This window comes from Ranitomeya imitator, chromosome 8, assembly GCF_032444005.1.
Source record: "Ranitomeya imitator isolate aRanImi1 chromosome 8, aRanImi1.pri, whole genome shotgun sequence".
Lineage (NCBI taxonomy): Eukaryota > Metazoa > Chordata > Amphibia > Anura > Dendrobatidae > Ranitomeya > Ranitomeya imitator.
The window spans coordinates 34,971,214-34,996,447 of NC_091289.1; the positions used below are offsets into that span (position 1 = coordinate 34,971,214).

At 43.3% G+C, this 25,234-nt stretch overlaps 1 protein-coding gene across 15 annotated transcripts in view; it reads right to left on the reverse strand.

Annotated features, from left to right (window-relative positions):
- CACNA1D (calcium voltage-gated channel subunit alpha1 D) overlaps positions 1–25,234 on the reverse strand; it is a 316,153-nt gene that overhangs the window by 68,233 nt on the left and 222,686 nt on the right. For 11 of the 15 annotated variants that reach the window (XM_069736711.1, XM_069736708.1, XM_069736718.1 and 8 more), the window contains exons 20-29: positions 23,270–23,399; positions 19,612–19,671; positions 13,192–13,298; positions 12,238–12,325; positions 11,509–11,616; positions 10,759–10,811; positions 7,881–8,027; positions 6,239–6,440; positions 5,075–5,233; positions 4,000–4,110 (exon numbers count right to left, since the gene is read on the reverse strand). In XM_069736711.1, coding sequence (XP_069592812.1) covers positions 4,000–4,110; positions 5,075–5,233; positions 6,239–6,440; positions 7,881–8,027; positions 10,759–10,811; positions 11,509–11,616; positions 12,238–12,325; positions 13,192–13,298; positions 19,612–19,671; positions 23,270–23,399 — 1,165 coding nt within the window. Of the gene's footprint in view, positions 1–3,999; positions 4,111–5,074; positions 5,234–6,238; positions 6,441–7,880; positions 8,028–10,758; positions 10,812–11,508; positions 11,617–12,237; positions 12,326–13,191; positions 13,299–19,481; positions 19,542–19,611; positions 19,672–23,269; positions 23,400–25,234 lie in introns of all 15 variants that reach the window. The other 4 variants (XM_069736714.1, XM_069736709.1, XM_069736717.1 and 1 more) reach the window with 1 other exon arrangement.

Here is a 25,234-nt window from a genome sequence, read left to right on the forward strand (position 1 = left end):
AGCGACCCTCCTTACCATGGCTTGTTTGCCATAGTATACGAGCAGCAATCATCTAACACGATTCTTTTCTCAGCAGCACATGATCGGGTGTAAATCAGACTCGTGCTGCCGAGAACAATGGCAGTTCATCCGCACTAAATAATCTATTACAGATCGTTCTGTCCACATCTGAGGCGCGGTCGGATATTATATGACCACCGATCAGCAAGTAAGCTGTTGATTTGATGGTCGTTTAGATTGTATAACGTGCACTGACAGTGCGCTCTGTTGCAGGCTTGTCACTTCTAGTAAGAGAAAGCGCGAGAGCGCACTGTCACTGTGCACTGAGAAGAATATTGCACAGTAAGAAGGGAGCTCGGATTGAGCATATGTCGAGACTGACAACCGACACATGCTCAGTACCACAGGGACTAGCCCAGAACCTCAAATGGACGTCACTGATGACGCTTCATTTCAGGGTGGGGACAGACGCTGTGGCAGTGACCGCAGCCTCTTCCCCATGTTGACGTCTCATTTGAGACTCCCCAGCGCGTGTTTGGATGCTCAAAAGAAGCGTCCTCAAAACGGAAATAAGTAAAAAAAAAAAAAAAGCAATTACGGTAGATTAGAGATGGAAGGGTACGGAATTTTTAATTAAGCCAAATTAAAAAATCTATTATATTATTAAAATAAATAGTGAGACATTTAGGATGAAAGCCAATGTTTGTTTCGGACTACCCCTTAAATAATGGAGTAGAGTGAAAGTTGTGACCAAATCTAGAAATAACACACATGCGGATTCTGTCTGTACGACTAAATTTGTAACAACATTTTTTCGTAACATGTGAACATAGACGTAGGAGGCAGAGCGCCCGGAGGAGGTAGGAGCCTGAACCAATGATAATAAAGAATTATTTTAGGACTAGTGCCATATTTTTTATGTTTTTTTAAACAATTTTTCCAACTTATCTGACTAGGGATTATGGCCTCACTGAAAAGTGGTGTGGTTTAACTCATGCCATTAAAGGGAATCCGCCAGCAGTTTTTTTTGCTATGTAATCTGAGAGCAGCATAATGTAGGAACAGAGACCCTAATTCCAGGGATCTATCACTTACTGAGCTGTGTTTTGCTCTTTCAATATAATCAGCATTTTATCAGCAGAAGATTATCACTACAGGACAAGTTGGCACCTGCAGAGTAGTCCAACCACGCCCCCCGGCACTGATTGGAGGCTTTCTTTTACTATACATAGGTTGGGATTCACACAGCTCTGCTCAATCTGCAGCAGAGACAACTCTGACACTATTATATCGGCTGCACTCTGTAAGTAACACATCACTGGAATCAGGGTCTTTGCCCCTACCTCATGCTGCTGTCAGATTACACAGCGGAAATCTGCTGACAAATTCCCTTTAACATGAGCGCTTGTTCACAAGTTGCATTTTTGTCATATTTCATTTTTTTACAGCAGAAAAAAGCAGCGTTATACAGTATTTCTGATATCTTTTTTATTCTTTGCAGATTTAAACCATCAAGTAGTTTTTCTCAAATTTGCAGCATGTCAATTTTTAGCATTTTTGCATCGTTTTTCACCCATTCAAATAAATGGGTAAAAATCGCATAAAAAAACGCATGTAAAAACAAGTGAAAAAAAACAAGGCAACGTGCGGGTATTTTATGCAGCGTTTTTCCTGTTTTTGATGCAGAAAAATCTGCTACAAATATTGATTGTGTGAACGCGGCCTTAGTGTTACAACTTCAGTCGTTGAGATTTGGGGGACATACTATAGACGACGCATTTTCGGGTTTTATGTAATTGGGTCCCCACTGTTCAGGGGACAATAAAAAGGGTCTAATGGCCCATGAGGGAGGATGAATGATTTTTTTTTTTAGGTAATACTCAGCCACTTCCCAGCAATACTGATGAAATGAACACAACGACACAAGGGGATGGAAACATAATGTGGACAAGTCACAGCAAATTCAGCTCGTCATGCATTTCTGGGAGGAGGATTACACAGCAATCGCTTGTCACTTACGAGCCAACGTTTTTTTTTGGGCACACAAATCTGACAGATGACAGGAATACAGGGTCAGATCACTGTGCGGTTATTACTACTCATATCACGACATATGTCCGGGCGAGGATGCTCACGTCGCCCATCCAGGGCATCTTTATCAAGGCTGAACCATATGTACAGCCATGGCCGAAAGTGTTGGCACCCTTTATCTGGTTTCAGGGCTGATTTTCATATTGCCCACACCGGTTACTTGCCACCGGTGAGTATGAACGAGCATCACACGCTTGAAACAAAGTAATTTAACCGCAGTTTTGGAAAGTTTTCGACAATTTTGTACAGCCCGAACTGGGGGTATTGAGTTAAATTATGTCCAATTTACCTTTTTTTTTCTCTTTTTTTTTGTGTTGCTTAAATAGACACAGGAAATAAACATGTGCAATTGCAATCATTTTCTGGGAGAAATCTACTGTCTCTTGCAGACTATAAGATGCACCCCAAATTTTTGGGTAGGAAAATAGGAATCATTTTTTTTTTTTATAAAATGATGATGCGCCTTCTAGACCAATTTTGCGGTAGCTTACGGGTGGGGGTGTATGGCTGCGGATGAGCGGGGTCACAGGAAGCAGGGTTGCTGCTGCAGGAAGCTGGCGGAAGGCAGCAGTGGATTGGCAAATGTTGGCGGAGTCCCCGCACTTCCCACTGCTTTCCCTGCGGTGAACTGTGGCGCATGCGCAGATTGAGATCTCGGGAACCGAGATCCCAATCTGAGTATGCGCCGCCTCTGGTGGCCATTTTGCCAAAGTCCACCGCAGTGAAAACAATGGGAAGTGCGGGGACCCCGCTCACATTTTCTTAAAGCCCGAGGCCCGCACCGCCAAACACCCTTTCGTTCCAGCCCGGGGCCAACAGCATCGTCCTGCCGCAGTGACCCTGCCTCCCATGACCCCGGTCCACCAAAACCACCTTCCCCGGTAAGCTACATTCAGATTATAAGATGCGCCCCCATTTTACTCCCAAATTTTGGAGGAAAAAAGTGTGTATGATAATCTGAAAAATGTGGTTCTTCATTTTCTGGGTGCAAACACTTTCGGCCATGACTGTACTCACCTTGTTACCCTGCATATTGAGCATCTGCGTCCGACATGATCAGTTATATCATTTTGCGGGCTTAGCCCTTTAACCAACAGACTTTATAGGGGATTCACATTCTATCAAAATGGGCAGTCTAGGCGAAACTATCAAAACTATTATTAAAGCCCGATTTGGACCAAGATTGAAATTGCAAAAACATACCGTAATACAATATCGAAACATCATGTTTTCATGTTTTAATATCAAGTATTAAATAATATTGTTTAATAGATGCATTTTTATTCTATATTCTTTTATTTCTAGTGTGGTCCCCACCGGTCTTTGTTTTTGTTTGCACAGAGTTTTTTTTTTTTTTACGCAGCTGAAAAATCCCCATCAACAATCAAATTAAGCTATTTTCTGGGTCAAATTTGGAGAATTCTTTTCCATATATAAAAAAAAAAAAAATAGTTGGGGGGAAAAAAAAAGAAAAAAGCATTGTTCATTATGGGTGTGATTGCCGGTTGAAATCAATAGGAAGCACAGTCAAAGAAAAGTTAGCGAGTTTTTTTCATGAGGATTTTGGAGCAGATTCTGCTCTAAAATTCATGTTAAAACAAATATTACAAAAAATCAGTGTGAAACTGTGAACATCCCCTCTGCTCACTTTTTGCAGTCATCGTGTGATTGCTGCAGCAGAAGGGAAGCAAAGACCGGTGGGGACCACGGAGCTGCAGGGGACTGACGGGACGAGTAAACTTTTTCTTATTTAATCCATCCATTTGGACACTTTTTCATAAATCCTGGAAACCCCCCCATTATAATATAACTAAATCACTAACTGGTGTTATCTAGCTAATGCTGGCCTCCTCCAGATTAACCCTTCACCACTATCAGCCATAGATCAGTTCTGCGCTCATCACTTACCTTGGGTTTGAAAGCTATAAGCTTCAAAACCATTTCGACAGTGAAGACGGCGGTGAAGACCATGTTCATCACGTCCATGACATCGTTAAAGATTTTAGATTGTCCGTAATGCTGGAAAAAAAGAATCATGTTGTGTTACCGAGAGGATTGCCTCTGCGTAATCCACAGCACAAACTGCTCATACGCAGCATGTTCCTATTATAGCGTTAATATATCGAGGGGTTGTCCGGTGAAAACAAATTCGCACTAGTGATGAGCGAATGTGCTGGGATAAGGTGTTATCTGAGCATGCTCGGGTGCTAACCGAGTGACTTCGGCGTGTTCTAATACTATGTTCTACTTCCCGCAGCTGCATGTCTCGAGGCTGTTTAAAAGCAGCAACATATGTAGGGATTGGCGATTTTTTCATGTGTTGAAGCTGTCGAACAGCGGCGGGGACTCGGACATATTATTCGAGCACGCCAAAGACACTTGGTTGACACCCGAGCATGCTCAGATAACACTTTATCCGACCACGCTCGCTCATCACTAATTATTATCAATCTGTAAGACAAGCGATAACTTGGTAATTGGTGGGGGTCTGACCACTGGGACACGAACAGGACGGTAGAATGCAGTATTTTTACCTTTCTAGAATAAAACCGCTGCGCCCATGCTCCATATAGAATGAATGAGCGTCTGATCTGCGGCTCCATTTTGGAACAAGAATAAAAGTTCTCCGATCAGCCGATCGGTGCGGCTCCCAACGGCAAGTTATTGCCTATTTAGTGGATGTTTAGCTAAACAACCCCTTTAATGAACGTCTTCGGTAATATGGTGGAAGAACAGGAATCAGAAAAGTAAAAAATGACCGGCGGGACCCACTGAAGCAGCGGGTGAGTAATATTACTTTATAATGTGATTACATTCCTTGCTTCGCAGCAAATCCAGCGCAACCCACTGTAAAAAGTGGGCAAAATGGATTTCACAAGAATATTTTGGCTGCATGATGGCAGTGACTCCTCCGTTGTAAAACAGTCATTTAACCTCCATGATTGTGCATAAGAAAGCGGCCTCCCTTTCCCCTGTCACCTACCTGCATAGCCAAGCACAGTGTATTCAGCATGATGAGGACAAACATGATGTACTCGAATCCAGTGGAGTTGACGACGTACCAGAACTTGTACTGATAGGGGTTCTTGGGGATGTACCTTCTGAGAGGACGGGCTTTCAGCGCGTACTCCACACACTGTCGCTGTATTTTGAGATCAGTGACATTGCGTTACACAAGTTGTAAAGAAAACATACACCTCTTTAAAAAAAACGGTCTCTTGCTCCAAAAGATTTGACTTCAATACCTTGTAAAAATCCCCGAGTTTCCGATTCTGACGTTCTTTTCCGTTTTGCGCTATGTCACTCTATTGCAGAGATATTCACATTTGTTGCTTTTGGACCATAATATGTGAAATCTCTACTTTTAGACCAACTGGGCGTTTCTTCAGTGTCTTCTTTAGGGGCGTGTGCTTTCACCACTCCCTCCCAGAAGCTACCAATCACAGCTTGATAGCTGATCTGGCAGCAAAGCTGTGATTGACAGCATTTAAGAAGGAGGGCTAAAAGAAAAACAACTACAGAGATGACTCTGAAGAAACGTACAGTTGGACTACAAGTAGAGATTTCACATACTGAACTCAAAAGTAACAAATGTGAATATCTCTGCAATAGAGTGACCTAGCGCAAAATGGAAAAGTGAGTCAGAATCAGGGGAGCTCAGGGAGTTTTAGGAGATATTAGAGACAGGTCATCTTTAAGTGTTTTTTTTATTTAGAAAAATTATTTACTGCCTATGTTGCCTTAGGCTGGTAATGGATTTAAAAATGTTTGCAATTTTCTTATATACTTTTTGTTTCCTATCCTTGCCATTTTCAAGACGTTTATTTGTGATCAGTGACAGGGAACATACTGCTCACATTCAAAGACTGACAACCTTTATAGATATAAATTGTGTCACAGCCGGCCATGTGCTATCATGGCAATCCTCTGTGAGGTAAATACACCACCAATAAAAATCAGTCCTAACCTGCCCTAATACATCAGTGTCGCAACATCAAGATCAGGAGGTTTTGCTCAGACCGGATAACTAGACTGGATACAACTGTAGCAAAATCTCAGCTGTGAGAAGTATTCCATTTGTAGTTTTCTACCTCTGGAGGTAAATAACTTGTTTATTCATGTTTATGAAGTTTTCAGAATGTTATACCTGGTTCTTGTCCAGCTCGCAGTTCTTGTATTCCTTCTCTCCCTGTTCTTGAAATGTGACGATGACGAAACCCACGAATATGTTCATCATGAAGAAAGCGATGATGATGATATAGATGATGAAGAAGATGGAGATTTCCACTCGGTTGTTGTAGATGGGACCAACGTTTTCTCCGTTGGAATCAATGGCCTTGTACAAGAGTCTGGGGAAGACAGAGACAAACACCTAAACGCAGATCGATGGACGATCCTTCTCCCCCCAAAGATATCTGCTGCTATGGGAGAGTCAGTAGGACCCCATACACACTAGTCAGTCGGTCCCATGAAATAAATGGGCTCAGCAGACATTCCTCTAAGGTGTATGGCCAAACCTAACATATGCTGATATAAAGCGGTTGTCTAAACATCATCAAAAGGGTAAAATTGCTAAATAATTGTAAAAATAAACAACTTTGCAATATATAGCTTATTAAAAGTCCTTCGTTCTCAGGGACTAAAGGATTTATAATTATATTGTGTACTGCTCGTAACCTGCCACCTCTGCTAGGAGAGCAGTGGCTGGTTACCTAGGTAGGGAGAATACGCATGCATGCGCTATGGTATAGAGCATAGTCCGAAGCCTGCTGGATCATTGAATCTGGCTAGCTTCACTGCCCCTGCGCTTTTCCTGTACTACAGAGGCAAGACCGCCGCTGCCTGCAGCATGGGAAGGCGCACGATTCAGAGCAGCGGCACCACCATGTCTCTGGTCTAAACGATCAATCTTCAGCCCCTGACAAGCAGAAGCCGGGATGCAGAAGAGCGGTGCGCTGCTGAAAACTGAAAATGATACAATCCCTTACAGGAGTTGTGCTTCAAATGTAATAAATCTTTAAATATCTCCAAGAAACCTGGTGCATAAATCAACAAGCAGCTTATAGAGAAGATTTATCAAATCCAGTTCAAGGTAAAACTATATCAGATGCTCACAGCGCTCATTCTGACAAGCAGAAGCCGGGATGCAAAAGAGCGGTGCGCTGCTGAAAACTGTAAATTATACAATCCCTTACAGGAATTGTGCTTCAAATGTAATAAGTCTTTAAATATCTCCAAGAAACCTGGTGCATAAATGAACAAGCAGCTTATAGAGGAGATTTATCAAATCCAGTTCAAAGTAAAACTATATCAGATGCTCACAGCGCTCATTCTGACAAGCAGAAGCCGGGATGCAGAGGAGTGGTGCGCTGCTGAAAACTGAAAATTATACAATTCCTTAAAGCAGTTGTGCCTCAAATTCCTGGATAACGCCTTGAAATATCACCAAGAAACCTGGTGCATAAATCAACAAGCAGCGTCTAGAGGAGATTTATCAAATCCAGTGCAAAGTAAAAGTGGAGACAAAGTGGATAAAAAAAAGTAAAAGTGGACACCGATGCAGAGGTAAAATGGTGTCCGCTTACATCATGGGAGAGCACACTGCTTGGATCAACAGCTTAACCATGTTGTTGATCCAAAATGTCAATCATCAGGTGCGCAGTGCCCCTCGCCAAGCAGGAAGCTGGGAGGCGGTGCACTATAATAAGACAACCCCTTTAAATATATAGTTGATATTAAAACTATGCAAAAAGTAAAGTTCATCTTTAAAGATGAGTTAGTATACATACGCTGGCCATCCCTCAAAGGTGGAAACTGTGAAGAGCGCCATCATGGCAGACAGAACGTTATCAAAATTGAAGTCGCTGTTATGCCAGTGTCTCTCTCGGATAGCGGGGCTGTTGACATCCCCATCCTTGTACACAATGTACTTTCCCCTGTTAAAGAAGAGAAAGCATGAATTACATTTGTATGACCAAGGGTAATTTCAGTTTTCAATAATCAGTAGACTGTACTGTTCTTGCACATTTGATGCGCTGCAGCCAATCACTGGCTGCAGTGGTCTTGTGCTGTACATGCTGCCATTACTGGTCATATACAGTACAGACCAAAAGTTTGGACACACCTTCTCATTTAAAGATTTTTCTGTATTTTCATGACTATGAAAATTGTAAATTCACACTGAAGGCATCAAAACTATGAATTAACACACGTGGAATTATATACTTAACAAAAAAAGTGTGAAACAACTGAAATTATGTCTTATATTCTAGGTTCTTCAAAGTAGCCGCCTTTTGCTTTGATGACTGCTTTGCACACTCTTGGCATTCTCTTGATGAACTTCAAGAGGTAGTTACCGGGAATGGTTTTCACTTCACAGGTGTGCCCTGTCAGGTTTAATAAGTGGGATTTCTTGCCTTATAAATGGGGTTGGGACCATCAGTTGTGTTGTGCAGAAGTCTGGTGGATACACAGCTGATAGTCCTACTGAATAGACTGTTAGAATTTGTATTATGGCAAGAAAAAAGCAGCTAAGTAAAGAAAAACGAGTGGCCATCATTACTTTAAGAAATGAAGGTCAGTCAGTCAGAAAAATTGGGAAAACTTTGAAAGTGTCCCCAAGTGCAGTGGCAAAAATCATCAAGCGCTACAAAGAAACTGGCTCACATGAGGACCGCCCCAGGAAAGGAAGACCAGGAGTCACCTCTGCTTCTGAAGATAAATTTATCCGAGTCACCAGCCTCAGAAATCGCAGGTTAGCAGCAGCTCAGATTAGAGACCAGGTCAATGCCACACAGAGTTCTAGCAGCAGACACATCTCTACAACAACTATTAAGAGGAGACTTTGCGCAGCAGGCCTTCATGGTAAAATAGCTGCTAGGAAACCACTGCTAAGGACAGGCAACAAGCAGAAGAGACTTGTTTGGGATAAAGAACACAAGGAATGGACATTAGACCAGTGGAAATCTGTGCTTTGGTCTGATGAATCCAAATTTGAGTTCTTTGGTTCCAACCACCGTGTCTTTGTGGAAAAGGTGCAGAAAAGGTGAACGGATGGACTCTACATGCCTGGTTCCCACCGTGAAGCATGGAGGAGGTGTGATGGTGTGGGGGTGCTTTGCTGGTGACACTGTTGGGGATTTATTCAAAATTTAAGGCATACTGAACCAGCATGGCTACCACAGCATCTTGCAGCGGCATGCTATTCCATCCGGTTTGCGTTTAGTTGGACCATCATTTATTTTTCAACACGACAATGACCCCGAACACACCTCCAGGCTGTGTAAGGGCTATTTGGCCAAGAAGGAGAGTGATGGGGTGCTACACCAGATGACCTGGCCTCCACAGTCAAAAGACCTGAACCCAATCGAGATGGTTTGGGGTGAGCTGGACCGCAGAGTGAAGGCAAAAGGGCCAACAAGTGCTAAGCATCTCTGGGAACTCCTTCAAGATTGTTGGTAGACCATTCCCGGTGACTACCTCTTGAAGCTCATCACGACAATGCCAAGAGTGTGCAAATCAGTCATCAAAGCAAAAGGTGGCTACTTTGAAGAACCTAGCATATAAGACATATTTTCAGTTGTTTCACACTTTTTTGTTAAGTATATAATTCCACATGTGCTAATTCATAGTTTTGATGCCTTCAGTGTGAATGTACAATTTTCATAGTCATGAAAATACAGAAAAATCTTTAAATGAGAAGGCGTGTCCAAACTTTTGGTCTGTACTGTAGATGAATGGTATATTATTGCTCTGGGGAGATACACGCAGAACGATGGAGATTATTGGAGAACTGGTGACCAGTCATAAGAAATTTTAAAGGGGTTGTTTCATCTTATTAAATAAGTAAAAACAAGCAATTTTGCATTTTACCTCTTGTTAAAAATCCGCTCTGTTCTCAGGAACGAGGGAATTTTCCATTTTATTGTGTACTGCTCATTACCTAGGTAACCAGCCATCTATGCAGTTCCAGGGGTGGCCAGTTTCCTAGGCAATGAGCAAATGCTTGGAAGCTATGTTTTAGGCCCGGCATGGGCGGTTCTAAGGCTGGCTGCATTGCTCGATCCTGCGCTTCTCCTTTGCTGCATAGTCAAAGCTGCATTGGTCTGCAGCATGGGAAATTGCACAGATCACAACCATGCCTCTAGTCTACACCATCGATCTTCAGGTGGCCCTGACAAGTGGGAAGTCAAGAGGCAGAAGAGCAGCGCAATGCTGAAAACTGACAATGATATGATCCCTTTAAAATGTTGTGGCTTGTCTGCAGCAAAATTCTTGGATAACTCCTATAAATATAACCAAGAAACCTGGTGCACAAAACAAGCAGCTTCTAGGGGAGATTTATATGTCAAAACTAGACATACACAATATGGACAAAGGTATTGGGACATAGAGAAATGGTTGGGGGCGCCCCATCCAACACCTTTGGGATAAACTAGAGCAGAGATTGGGAGCCCGGCCTTTCCCCAACATCAGGGTCCGAACTCTCCAATTTCTGCCTTAGGTTGTTCTTTAGACATAAAGCTTCGTAAAGACTAAAAGTAAAATGCAGAGGGGAATAAAACAGCGCAGAATTTCAAGCAGGATATGTGATGCCAGTTTTTGCCAGAAAGTTGAGAATCGGTTAGATATCAGATTCTGAAAAATTAAAAAAGACTAAAAACTTACTTGCACTCCACTGGGGTCTGTTTTGCTTCATCTGAACATCGGTAAAACTTGCCCTGATTTTAGAAGACATAGAAGCAGTGATACTAAAGCTCTAAATGATACAAGCATAGCCATAATTTGACATTTTTGGGCCACATTGTGAAATCTGTAATAAGACCCCCAATAATGCGCCATTTTTCTGGCTCCTGTGCCTGGACCACTACCTATTTGTCACGGATTCCACTGCTCAGTGTGTCTTCGACACAGTGACTGACAGCGCAGTCGTCCAATCTAGTGCAGGGACTTGCTGAGCTGGCAGTATTTTGAGTGACAGAACGGTCAGTCCAATCTGAGACTGGGAAGTGCTGAGCTTCCTTCAGGTGTTCCCTGTTTCAGGTGATTACCCAGCTACTTAACTGAGCTAGACAGCTTAGTTAAGTAGCTGGGTAATCACCTGAAACAGGGAACACCTGTTCCAGATAGCTGCCAGTCATAGCTTTCAGCTCTGTGTGGCTTGTCCTCTGTACATTGAGCTCTGAATTCAAACATTCTGATCTTCTGCTGCAGGACCATGGTTTTGCCTACTGACTACCCGTTTGTGTTACCCCTTTTGTCTTGACGCACTCTGACCTTAGAACTCCGACTGTGACCTGACTATGCATTTTGCCTTATCCCTTTATATATGACGAGCCTTCTTGGTATCTGACCCAGGACCTCTTGACTACCCGCCTCAAGTCACTCTCTCTTCACTATGCGATTTTTCTCACTTACCTTAAACAACTGAACACCGATACATGCGAACATAAATTGCAGCAACGTCGTCACGATCATGATGTTACCAATAGTTCGGATGGCGACAAACACACATTGGACAACGTGCTGAAGACAAAGGAAAAAGGTATGAAAATACAATGATAATAAACCCCTTCTGGAAGTAACTAAAGTGTATCAATCCATTAGTAGGGATTTAAAAATAATTTTGATCAGTTTCCCTTCTACAGCCACTATGTAACACAGTACATAACAGACTACAAAAGTAGTAAAACTGTGAGCTACTTTGATGGCAGAGTTTGTAACTCTTATCCTTCTTATTTCTCACCTTTCATGTGGTTATAAATCAGCCTGAGGGAAAGTTTAAAGGAAGAAAGAGTTAAAAACCCAGCCCGTACATGACCGATCTGCTAGTTACTCAATCTGTAATCTGCTATGTACTGTGATACATAGAGGCTGTGGAAGCCAAACTGTTCAAAATTATTAATGAAACCCTACTGCAAAAAAAAAATGCTTTTCAGGCAAAAAAACAACAACATCGAACTAAAAATAAAAAAAGCGCCCATATCCTTTAAAGCTAACACATATATCCAGATCCTGTTATTATGGTATATGTGGAAATGTATAGTGAACTGAAAGTGGTTAAAAATCCCATTATTGGTTCCACACGCTAGGTTTGTTAATTATGTCATCTATCGTCACAGAATCAAATTCCCAAGCAATAAACACCTTCAGCCCTTTTGCCCTGTTAATGGCTCTCAGGGGTCGCAGCACTCTCAGAACTCTCAGGATCTTGACCACAGATATAGCACTTGACCTGTAAAGATACAAGCAGTCAGCAGTTACTTAGTAATGCCATGATTGTTCGGATATGATACACATTACACTTTGTTACCGCAGCGGTGTTTGTCTATAGTTTTGTATGGTATTCACACAAGAAGGACATGATTATTAAAACTGCGACAGGGGTAATCACTGAGCTTTCCATGATTCTTGAAGTCAGTCTGATTGAGCATTTTGTCTTAGCTATGTATACCTAAGCAGAAAAGTGAAAACTGTCAAGTTACTCACAATAATATTCATGTGTAATAATCCTATATAACGATTGCCCTGATTTGGAAAAGCCATTTTCATATTCCCTATTGAAGCATGCCCAATTAATAGAGAGGATTGCATCTATTAACCAATAGAGGGCTTTCAATGGGCTCTTCTCGCTTTGGAGGACCTGGCCTGCCCATGCATTACATGAACTGTTCATTCATAACAATAAGACATGTGCAATGCCCCATTTCTCCTCTGGGGGCACTGCAGAGAAACTGAACACTTAATCACCGATCGTTTTTGCAATTAATCACTTGGGTTCTGTGGTCAACTTATAGCCGTGAAACAAAAATGGGACTGCACAAAGCAGTGAAAAACACCCATACTTAAAGGGGCTGTCAACCTCTTCCTGAAAGCAAGAATGCTCCATGTAAAAAAAATATCATGTTGTTCCAATGACAGCGCTGATGGCAGCCGCTCGTAGGCTGCAAAGTTACATAATGTCACACAGGCAGTGGCAATATAGGTGGAATGGCGCCAGTTCAGTAAATGAGTTTATGGTGATGTTTTACATGCGGCACTGTTGCAGTTAAGAAAAAGTTGTCCAAGTAGTGGACAATCCCTTTAAGTCGATATACTTACTGAATACCAAAGGAAACCAATGAAACTCCAACGACCAATAAATCCAGTAAATTAAAATAATTTCTGCAGAAAGAGCCTTTGTGGAGAAATGCTCCGAATGTCATCATCTACAACGGTAAGAAGAAAAATTAGTCTGATACACATGGTAACGGGAAGCACCATATACAAACAGTATACATATAGTGACGTCAGACTCCATCACCGGGCAGGGGAAAAACTGACAAAAAAAGCACGTGTTGAATTGAAGCTGTCCACAAGGTGGAAAATGTAGCACTCCGACTGTCCACGGTGAGAAATGTCAAATTGAACATACAGCAACACAGATTGGTTTACACCTGCAAAAAAATTGAATGGTTGCGATGTACCGGTACCACACAGGCAGAAGCAAGCCATAATTAGCCAGAGAAATATATATATGTATATTATTTTTTTTTTAGTGAAAAATGTTTACATAATTTGTTTTCATGGAGTGCGTTCATGAGGAAATACATGGAAGACTGTAGGAGTCCTTCCTCCATACTCAGAGTCTATACAGAAACTAAGAAGGATCAGTGCATCAAAAAGGAGGATCAGTGCATCAACAAGGAGGATCAGTGCATCAAAACGGAGGATCAGTGCATCAAAAAGGAGGATCACAGCATCAAAAAGGAGGATCACAGCATCAAAAAGGAGGATCACAGCATCAAAAAGGAGGATCACAGCATCAAAAAGGAGGATCACAGCATCAAAAAGGAGGATCACAGCATCAAAAAGGAGGATCACAGCATCAAAAAGGAGGATCACGGCATCAAAAAGGAGGACCACGGCATCAAAAAGGAGGACCACGGCATCAAAAAGGAGGATCACGGCAACAAAAAGGAGGACCACGGCATCAAAAAGGAGGATCACGGCATCAAAAAGGAGGATCACGGCATCAAAAAGGAGGATCACGGCATCAAAAAGGAGTAACACGGCATCAAAAAGGAGTAACACGGCATCAAAAAGGAGGATCACGGCATCAAAAAGGAGGATCACGGCATCAAAAAGGAGGATCACAGCATCAAAAAGGAGGATCACAGCATCAAAAAAGAGGATCACAGCATCAAAAAGGAGAATCAGTGCATCAAAAAGGAGGATCATAGCATCAAAAAGGAGAATCAGTGCATCAAAAAGGAGGATCAGTGCATCAAAAAGGAGGATCAGTGCATCAAAAAGGAGGATCAGTGCATCAAAAAGGAGGATCACAGCATCAAAAAGGAGGATCACAGCATCAAAAAGGAGGATCACAGCATCAAAAAGGAGGATCAGTGCATCAAAAAGGAGGATCAGTGCATCAAAAAGGAGGATCAGTGCATCAAAAAGGAGGATCAGTGCATCAAAAAGGAGGATCAGTGCATCAAAAAGGAGGATCAGTGCATCAAAAAGGAGGATCACAGCATCAAAAAGGAGGATCACAGCATCAAAAAGGAGGATCAGTGCATCAAAAAGGAGGATCAGTGCATCAAAAAGGAGGATCAGTGCATCAAAAAGGAAGATCAGTGCATCAAAAAGGAGGATCAGTGCATCAAAAAGGAGGATCACAGCATCAAAAAGGAGGATCAGTGCATCAAGAAGGAGGATCAGTGCATCAAGAAGGAGGATCAGTGCATCAAAAAGGAGGATCACAGCATCAAAAAGGAGGATCAGAGCATCAAGAAGGAAGATCAGAGCATCAAGAAGGAGGATCAGTGCATCAAGAAGGAGGATCATTGCATCAAGAAGGAGGATCAGTTCATCAAAAAGGAGGATCAGTGCATCAAAAAGGAGGATCAGTGCATCAAAAAGGAGGATCAGTGCATCAAAAAGGAGGATCAGTGCATCAAAAAGGAGGATCAGTGCATCAAAAAGGAGGATCAGTGCATCAAAAAATGAGGATCACAGCATCAAAAAGGAGGATAAGTGCATCAAGAAGAAGGATCAGCGCATCAAAAAGGAGGATCGTGCCTCAAAAAGGAGGATCAGTGCATCAAGAAGGAGGATTCACTGCATCAAGAAGGAGGATCAGTGCGTCAAGAAGGAGGATCAGCGATTTCTGGGATCGTGGTGGTCTCAACACCCAGACCCTCATCGAGCAAAACATCTGACATGTTAATATGAAGTTATACTTTATAAGATATGAACACTTTTGCACAGAATTGTAAAGTTACGCAAATTTCCATATAGTCTCCGTTAAATATTTTCTACCATTTATCTGCTGCAGAGTATCCGTGAGTCTTTTCTCTAACTGAGTGATCTGCAAAAAAAGTTACAAATCCATCATAGCTCCCGCTCAGTTCTGACAGATCTCTCTGCTCTGTTCCTCTTTTCTCTTTGTGTGGGAGATAGCAGCAGGGAAAGGGTTGAACAAAAATCTGCAAAGGAGAGGGGAAAAAGTATCTAAAGCTTTTTGGAAGGCAGAGAAAACAGGTTATAGACTAGTAAAAAAAAAAGCACTAGGAAAGAAAAAAAACAGTATTATAGCTAGGCCCATAAAGTATAGACAGCAGCAGCTTGGATACACATAGAGCTTACATCCAGCCTATATTACAGGAAGGGACACTCGTACAAGAGAAAAATCCGAAACTTCAGGTTGCAAACTGCATATCAAGGGGTCTGAAAAGGAATGATGGAGTGAAGGTTGGTTGAAGACTTTTATTATATATTATATAGCTAATCACTAACAAATGTAAAAATAAAAATAATTTTCTTCACGTCAAAGGTGTCCATAGCCCTTATGCAATTTAGTGAATAAATGAATTATTCTTTATTGTTTATTCCCTAAACATTATAGAAAAATACCGAATACGCCCAGAATTACACTGACCGGTAAAAGGTAACAAGGCTGACTTGCAGGTTTAGGTTTTTGTTTTTTATTTCTAGGACATCACCATTTACTGTAACATATTAGGTCTTATGGATACTGGTGCCTATAACAACCAATTAGAGAGAAGTTTGCATTTCCCCAAGGAAGACTGTAGAATAAAAATAGCCACCTGATTGGTTGCAATGAGGACTGATATATTTCAGTTATATTTCCAGAAAACCATCAGCAAAAACGTAACGCACTCAAGCACGTGTAAAGAGCGTTGCTTTGTCACTCAGCGGTGAGGCTCATGCGATCAAGCTGGAAGGAAATCATGTAACACGTGTGCACAGATCATGTCGGTATTGCCACCCGCTGCTCCATGCATGCTACGCGTTCCCACCGAGCCGCTAGGATAGACCATGAATTTCAGATCCGCGAGATGCAACGTTAGTGACCGGAACTAGATCTCATCCATTCTGATATTGATGGCCTATCTGAAAAATAGGCCTTTAAATTTGTAGCCCTGGGAAAACCCCTTTAATATCTCAAGTCTACGGACAACTGAACATGACTTCGGTATGTAAATATTTGTCTAATAAGGTCACTCACGATTGGCTTATCTTCTGCTGCAGTGGTTGGAGGTGACATGCATGCCACCACCGCGCCTGGTACAGTCTTGGCCTTTCTCGAGCCTTGAGCCCACCATACACATTAGACTAACATCGGACTAAACCGCCGGCAGCCATGGATTCAGCCAACAGTCTGATACGTACAGGGGCCTTGGAGAGATGATTTTCCGAGGAGTCAAGGATTCGACATGTATAATTTTGGATGACAGGGTCAGGCAGCGGCTCTCTCATAGGGAACACGGGAAGGAGAGTTGGGCGAGTAAGCTGCCGGCTCAATGATTATCCAAAACCTTTTTTTGGCCAACTGCTATCTTGGGTGTATGGGGTGAGATGGGGCTGAAGACCAGCATTTGTGGCTCACCGGAATTGTTATAACAATCGGGTCTCATCTAGGTCAGCGTTTTAAGGCAGGTCTCACTAGTGAGGTGCGCTACACTCCTTTATGGTCCAAAAATGCCCCCAATTCGGACAGACAGTCTCAAAATCCCAGGACATGGTGCATATACTCCAATAAAGACCCCCCAAGATCAGATCGTCCTATACAAGAAGACCTTTCTCCTCTGTAGTTGGGGATTCAGAGAAAGTCACTGCCAAATAATCTAGCAGAGGCTTTTGCAGATCTAAAGATTCAGGTGGGTGAATTCCAACCTCTTCGTCAACATCATCTGTCAGGGGAGATCTGGAAGGGCCCCATGCACATAAGATGATCAAAAATCGACAGGTTTCACCCGCGGGGAAGCCTCAACGTGATGATGACTTGGTCTCAAGGCAAAGTACGAAGAACAAACAAGTAAATGACGGGAAAATACAAGGATCCAATAGATAACAGATACATCTGTATAGATTTGTATAATATGTATATTCATTAAGTGCTGCAGATTCGGTGGGAACGCTGAGCTGTCGTCAGGCGCAGCCATTAGTGCATCACTCCAAAACATCACATCATGTTCAGAGAACCAGCGCCTCTCGGGTTATATGTGCAGACGGAACGCACTCCATTCAGACAAAACCCACACAGAAACCCGTATAGAAGTCAGCAGTAGTAAGTTATTCTAGGTCAACATTTCATTAAAGGGCTCTTCTGCTAATGGACGTCAGTACCACGCCACTAGAATAAAGCCGCACGTATTCAATAAGTACGGAAGAGCAAGCGCGTCCCTTTAAAGTGGAAAATGTCTGCTGCTACTTTTTAATTGCGAAGACCCCCTGACATTGGGAGCGACACGGCACAAAGGGGTCAGAAATGACATATAACCTCCAGAATGTAGGGACCTTTAATACAACCCTGTGGAAGATTAGTGGGGAACTACTGTACCTACTTATGAGTGCGATTATATAAAGATCGGCAGAGAAAAATGATGGTATGTTAAAGAGGTTTTATGAATTAAAATACAATTTCTGCAGTGCCTTCATCTTGACAAGTTCGCAAAATTCATTCACACTGTCAGGATTCTACTTTGTTACAACAAAAAGGAATCCTGACATTGTGCATATTGGGCAACAGACTGGAATCCTGACAGTGTGCGTGTTGTGCGACAGACTGGAATCCTGACAGTGTGCATGTTGGGCAGCAGACTGGAATCCTGACAGTGTGCGTGTTGTGCAACAGACTGGAATCCTGACAGTGTGCATGTTGGGCAGCAGACTGGAATCCTGACAGTGTGCATGTTGGGCAACAGACTGGAATCCTGACAGTGTGTATGCTGGGCAACAGACTGAAATCCTAACAGTGTGCATTGTTGGGCAGCAGACTGGAATCCTGACAGTGTGCATGTTGGGCAGCAGACTAGAATGCTGACAGTGTGCATGTTGGGCAGCAGAATGGAATCCTGAGAGTGTGTATGTTGGGCAGCAGACTAGAATCCTGAGAGTGTGCATGTTGGGCAGCAGAATGGAATCCTGAGAGTGTGCATGTTGGGCAGCAGAATGGAATCCTGACATATTGCATGTTGGGAAACAGATGGGAATCCTGACAGTGTGCATGTTGGGCAACAGACTGGAATCCTGACAGCGTGCATGTTGGGCAACAGACTGGAATCCGGAGAGTGTGCATGTTGGGCAGCAGACTAGAATCCTGACAGTGTGCATGTTGGGCAGCAGAATGGAATCCTGACAGTGTGCATGTTGGGCAGCAGAATGGAATCCTGAGAGTGTGCATGTTGGGCAGCAGAATGGAATCCTGAGAGTGTGCATGTTGGGCAGCAGAATGGAATCCCGAGAGTGTGCATGTTGGGCAGCAGACTAGAATCCTGAGAGTGTGCATGTTGGGCAGCAGAATAGAATCCTGAGAGTGTGCATGTTGGGCAGCAGAATGGAATCCTGACATAATGCATGTTGGGCAACAAACTGAAATCCTGACAGTGTGCATGTTGGGCAACAAACTGGAATCCTGACAGTGTGCATGCTGGGCAACAAACTGGAATCCTGACAGTGTGCATGCTGGGCAACAAACTGAAATCCTGACAGTGTGCATGTTGGGCAACAAACTGAAATCCTGACAGTGTGCATGTTGGGCAACAAACTGAAATCCTGACAGTGTGCATGCTGGGCAACAAACTGAAATCCTGACAGTGTGCATGTTGGGCAACAAACTGGAATCCTGACAGTATGCATGCTGGGCAACAAACTGGAATCCTGACAGTGTGCATTTTGGGCAACAAACTGGAATCCTGACAGTGTGCATTTTGGGCAGCAAACTGGAATCCTGGATGCAAAATGATGCAAAACTCAGTCTGGTTTTTTTTTTTTGCAGAATAATCAGTGATGTCGCAATGAGGCCTTATCTGCTGTAGAGGTGACTGGCCGAGAATCGCCCCATACTACTGATTTCTATACGGGCTTCACACAAACCAGGTTACCTTCAATACGATTTCAAATGTAAACATACTAGTGAAGACATAATCTGCATATCCTAGAACCTGGGGGCACAGAAGAAGCACAGGTTATCTCACAATCACATCCAGCAGGAAAACTTCAGCAGTCATTTACCTTTAGGAAGATTTCAACGGTAAAGATTCCTGTGAAAGCATAGTCAAAGTAACCAAGAATCTGAAAGGTACAAGAGCACAGTGAGAGGGCGGCAAGGTGACGGAGGACGGGGCTCTCTGCCTTTATTTCACTGATCAGCCTATAAACAGTCAGGAAAGGTCATGGACTAAGAACTGGTGCATGGTGTAGGAAGAACATCCATCCTTACCACCAGGGATGTAGCTACTGCCATTAATAGAATCAGTGTTTTATCAGCAGGAGATTATCACTACAGGACTACGTGTCTTGTGTCTCCTGGTCCAACCACGCCCCCACCAGTGATTGGCTGCTTTCTGTCAAACAGTGTACACAGAAAGCAGCCAATCAGTGTTGCGGGCAGTGGTTATTTAGGGCTCAGCATTCAGAGAACACTATGATTCTATCACAACCGCAAGTGATACATCACTGTAATCAGTGTCTCTGTCCATACATTAGGCTGCTGTCAGACCATATAGCAAAATTATGGTGACAGATTCCCTTTAAAGGGGTTGTCTCGTCCAAATCAATAAGTCTGTGTGACTGCAGACATATAAATCTGCCAGTTTCTGAGTTTCTGAGCTGGGACTGTCAGATAAATATGCATTATTCATACTCCAGGCAAGAGCCCGTCTACACTTGTATGGAGAGAGGCCGCGCTCTGACTAGTGACCTGACAGTCGGGGCGTGGCCTCTTTCAATGCAAGTCCAGTGAGTGTGGCCAACTAGAGGCCGTGGCCTCGCTCCATGCACACCTAGACTGGTTCTGGCCAGGTGTACGTATAACACATACATGCTCAGAAACCGGCGAATCCCTGCAGCACACAGTGCGTGATTTGGGGGGATTCATAAGTCTGCAGTCACAGAGAGAGACTGCAGACTTACCGATTTGGACTGGACAACCCCTTTAACATGGAAAGTGAATGAGCAACAGAGAAATCTAAATCACATCAATATTTGGTGTTGCTTCCGTTTCCCTTCCAAACGGCATCAATTCTTCTAGGTTTATTAATACCCAGTTTTCGAAGTAGCTCTAAAGTGAGGTTGGTTCCAAACATCTTGGAGAACTAACCACAGGTCTTGTTGCTGCGCTCAGTCTTTCCCAGGAAGTATGATCTATGATATGAAGCTGTCTTCCACAACCTCACCTTTGTAGCAGAGTTTGGCTTTTCCTCACCAAGCGTTAAGCCTCCTACACATCGGTTTCTGTTTCGGTTAATCACAGAATTTCAACCTACCGTAAGAATGCTACTCCCTTGGAAGTGATCTGAGGTATTACAGGAACAGTCTCTATTTAAAGTCAGGCTGGTTTATCATAGTCCTCATAAACCACATCACAGAAAACTCAAATAAAGCCTTTGTCCGGCACAAAGTGCAACATAAAGCAAAAAGTCCATAAAATAGTGTTAGCCTGCCTTGATTAGAGTCCAGCTTCTTGGTCCTTTGGCAAAGGTATTCAATCCAGGAGGTCTGCACACCTCCATACACACTCCATACAAACAGCTCTCAATTTACCAAATGAACGACCCCCATGGGTGGAGATATGATGAGCAGCCGTCACTCCCGACTCATCACCTGCTCCCAATCTATCTGTCATGGCCGATTAACCCCTCTTAGCCCTATATGTACTGAAGCTTTACACCCAAATTACACTATATAAAAGTGATGATCAAATATCACCTGTTCGTATAATTGGTTACTCATACACCAGGCTAAAATCCTACAAAATCCCTGACTTTGTGCAATAGTACCTAGAGGAATTGATGCTGCTTTGAAGGCAAAGGGCGGTCACACCAAATATTGATGTGATTTAGCTTTTTTCTTTTGTTTATTCACTTTGTAAAAAAAAAAAAAAATACTATGCGATATGAATTTAGTGTAATTCCTCCCATAGCCTCTAGGTGTCGCTGTCTCACCACATTTGACTAATTTTACATAGTTTTGGACTTTTCGCAGAATGAAATGTCACATAATCCTTTCGAAAGTCAGATATTAGGGTATGCGCAGACATTAAGTATTTGGTGCAGAAATTTCTGCACCATTTCTACATTTCTTGGCAGGAAAAATGCATTTTTTTCTGTTTTTTAGTCTTCAACAAGGTAAAAATAAAAATATTTAAAAAAAAAATTAAACATACTTTCAACCCCTCCTGGGCACTGCAGTGTTATTGCAAAAGTTTTAAGATATTTCAAATAGTCCCAAATAATTAATTAGCTGAAAACATTTGGAAACTGAAAACCATATCAACAAAAAAAAAAATTAAAAGGGCTAAAAATAATAATAATAAATAAAAATGGAGCAGAAGACGTAATGAATTTGCAACAAAAATAAAAACGCCTAAAATCCCTCCCAAAAAAAAAGAAAGGTGCAAAAAAATGATAAATCAGGGGCACAGAATGTTATAGAACAAATAAATAACCATTACTTACCGTTGGTCACTTCCTGTGATTGCTGCAGCCAATCACTGGCATGAGAGATCATGTGACACGTATGCAAATGTCGTCTCTAAGTCTAGTGATTGGCTGCAGTGGTCACATGAATGACAGACATAAAATGATCAATGCAGCACCAGCGATTTGTAGATTGGATCCAGCTGTTTTTCGAAAACCCCATAGAAATGAATGAGTGCTAGCCAATGTTTTATCGGGGAGCACTCGGACCAATGTTATTGAAAGAGGCGGTGCTGATCAATGTTTCGGCATGAGCACAAATCAGATGCCTCTCACCCATTCATTTGGGTGTGTGACGACCGTCGGACTGCACTCAGATGACATCCGGCCGCAGCCCGATTTCCAAGGACTCACACAATGAAGAAGATGGAGAAATTTTGTTCTCCATCTTTTGATAGTTGGCTCCACTTCTCTCATCCAAGAGTCGGATCGCACTCTGCCGACACTAATCAGTGTCCTTCACATAACTGATCCGATTCTCTAGGGAGAGAGGCTCTATGGTCGTGTGACCGTAGCAGGAGATGCACAGTGATAATACGCAGCGTCAAAAACTCATCGTGGGCACTTGAACTTAATGGGGAAAAAAAGTAAAAACACCTTCATGAACAGCAAAGCAGATTTTACAAAAGAAATTAATTAGACGAGTTTTGAGAAGGATTTTGAAGAAAATCCTCTCCAAAAAGATCTTCAAAGAACTCCGTGAGAACACATGCTTAAAAGAATATTGCTATTTCCAATATCATATCCCAATATTTAATTATCTGTAATAATAATAGCAAATACATCCAATTAGAAGCGTAGCATAGTTCTTCTGATTAGCTATGTCACTTACCCCATGTGCAGGGCATTGCAGTAGCTTTGATATCCATGGTTACAGCCACTCATATAGTGATAGTTAGTTGCTAGTGGTTGTAACCATAGATACCTAAGCTACTGCAATGTCCTGCACATGGGGTAAGCAACATAGTGAATCAGAAGAACTATACTATATTTCCAATTGGAGGTATTTGCTAATATTATTATTACTACACCTACTACTTCGGATCTTGGAGATGGGAATACTCCTTTACGTTCCCTAGGATTAGGTCAACCTTTATGGGAAGTTTAACACCAACTCTTTGGCAAAAGTTTTTAACTTTTTAAATCTGCAGAGCATTTCGGATAAAGCGGCTGATGGATGGGACGGTACTTACGATATTCCGGAAGGAGGTGCTGCGGATGGGATCCTCGGCTGCCAGGGAGGCGCTGCTCAGCATGATGAACACCAGGATCAGGTTGGTGAAGATGTGATGGTTAATAAGTTTGTGGCAGCCGACCCGAATCCTGCACAGGAAACACACGGATCACTGGATCACAGCGGAAACCACCCTGTATGTGTCTGTGAAACTTCCATCCAACCCCAATGATTCACCGTCCTAACTGGAAGGCTTTTTTTTGTTTCTTAAATAAACATTTTAATCTCTGCCCGCTAATTCCAATGATTTTCTTTTATCTTTTGGACATTAGCTGGAAATCAACCACCATGTACATTAATGTTCCTAAGAAAATAGTCATTATTCAGGCCATTATGGATATGCCTACTGCTGTAATAATTATGGGGCAAGGCAAAAGTGACCAAGCAAACCAATTACAGGAAGTGTTGTCATAGGATCATATGAGAAGAGCGGCCTGTAAATGAAAGAAGTTACATATTCAACACTGTAAGGACCAAAGTATTGGGACACACGTCTTAAATACCGAATTCAATCCAGTCTCATTGCCGAAGGATGCCTAAAATGTGGCCCTCGCCCCGCCCCCCCCCCCCCCCCCCATGTATAATATCCAACCCCTCAGTGTATAACATCCGGCCCCTCCCCCCCCCCCCCCGGTGTATAATATCCAAGCCCTTAGTGTATAACATCCGGCCCCTCCACCCCCCCCCCCCCCCCGTGTATAATATCCAACCCCTCAGTGTATAACATCCGGCCCCACCACCCCCCGTGTATAGTATCCAACCCCTAACCCCTCAGTGTATAACATCTGGTCCCTCCCCCCCGGTGTATAGTATCCAACCCCTTAGTGTATAACATCCGGCCCCCCCCCCCCCATGTATAATATCCAACCCCTCAGTGTATAGCATCCGGCAACACTCCCCCCCCCCCCCGTGTATAATATCCAACCCCTCAGTGTATAACATCTGGTCCCTCACCCCCAGTGTATAACATTCGGCCCCTGGTGTATAACATCCGGCCCCTTGACCCCGGTATAAAGCATAAGGCCCCTCAACCCCAGTATATAACATACGGCCCTCGACCCTGGTATATAACATACGGCCCCTGGTGTATAACATGCGGCCCCACGCTCCTAGTGTATAACATTCGGTGCCTCGACCCTTGTGTATAACAGCCTGCCCTTCGCTCCTGGTGTATAACATCTTGCCCCTCACTCCATTGTATAACATCCGGCCTCTCGCCCCCAATGTATAACATCCTGCCCCTCGACCCTGGTGTATAACATCCAGCTCTATTGCCCCTCATGAATAACATCCGGCCCCTCGACCCAGGTGTATAACATCCGGCCCCTCGCCCCCCGCTGTATAACATCCGGCCCCTCGACCCCGGTATATAACATATGGCCCCTCGACCCTGATGTATAACATCCGGCCCTTCGCTACTGGTGTATAACATCCGGCCCCTCGATCTTGGTGTATAACATCCGTCCCCTTGACCATGGTGTATAACATCCGGCCCCTCAACCCTTGGTGTATAACATCCGGCCACTCGCCCCTGGTGTATAACATCCAGCCCTCGACCCCCGTGTATGACATTCGGCCCTTCAACCCTCGGTGTATAACATCCGGCCCCTCGCTCTCAGTGAATAACATCTGGCCCCTCGACCCTGGTGTATAACATCCAGCCCCTCAACCCTCGGTGTATAACATCCGGCCCCTCGCCCTCAGTGTCTAACATCCAGCCCTCGACCCCCGTGTATGACATTCGGCCCTTCAACCCTCGGTATATAACATCCGGCCCCTGGCTCTCAGTGAATAACATCTGGCCCCTCAACCCTTGGTGTATAACATCCAGCCCTATTGCCGCTCATGTATATCATCCGGCCCCTCGTTGCCAAACGCCTATGTTAACGTGTGATAGAACGGCCGGTGGTGCAGCGATCACTGA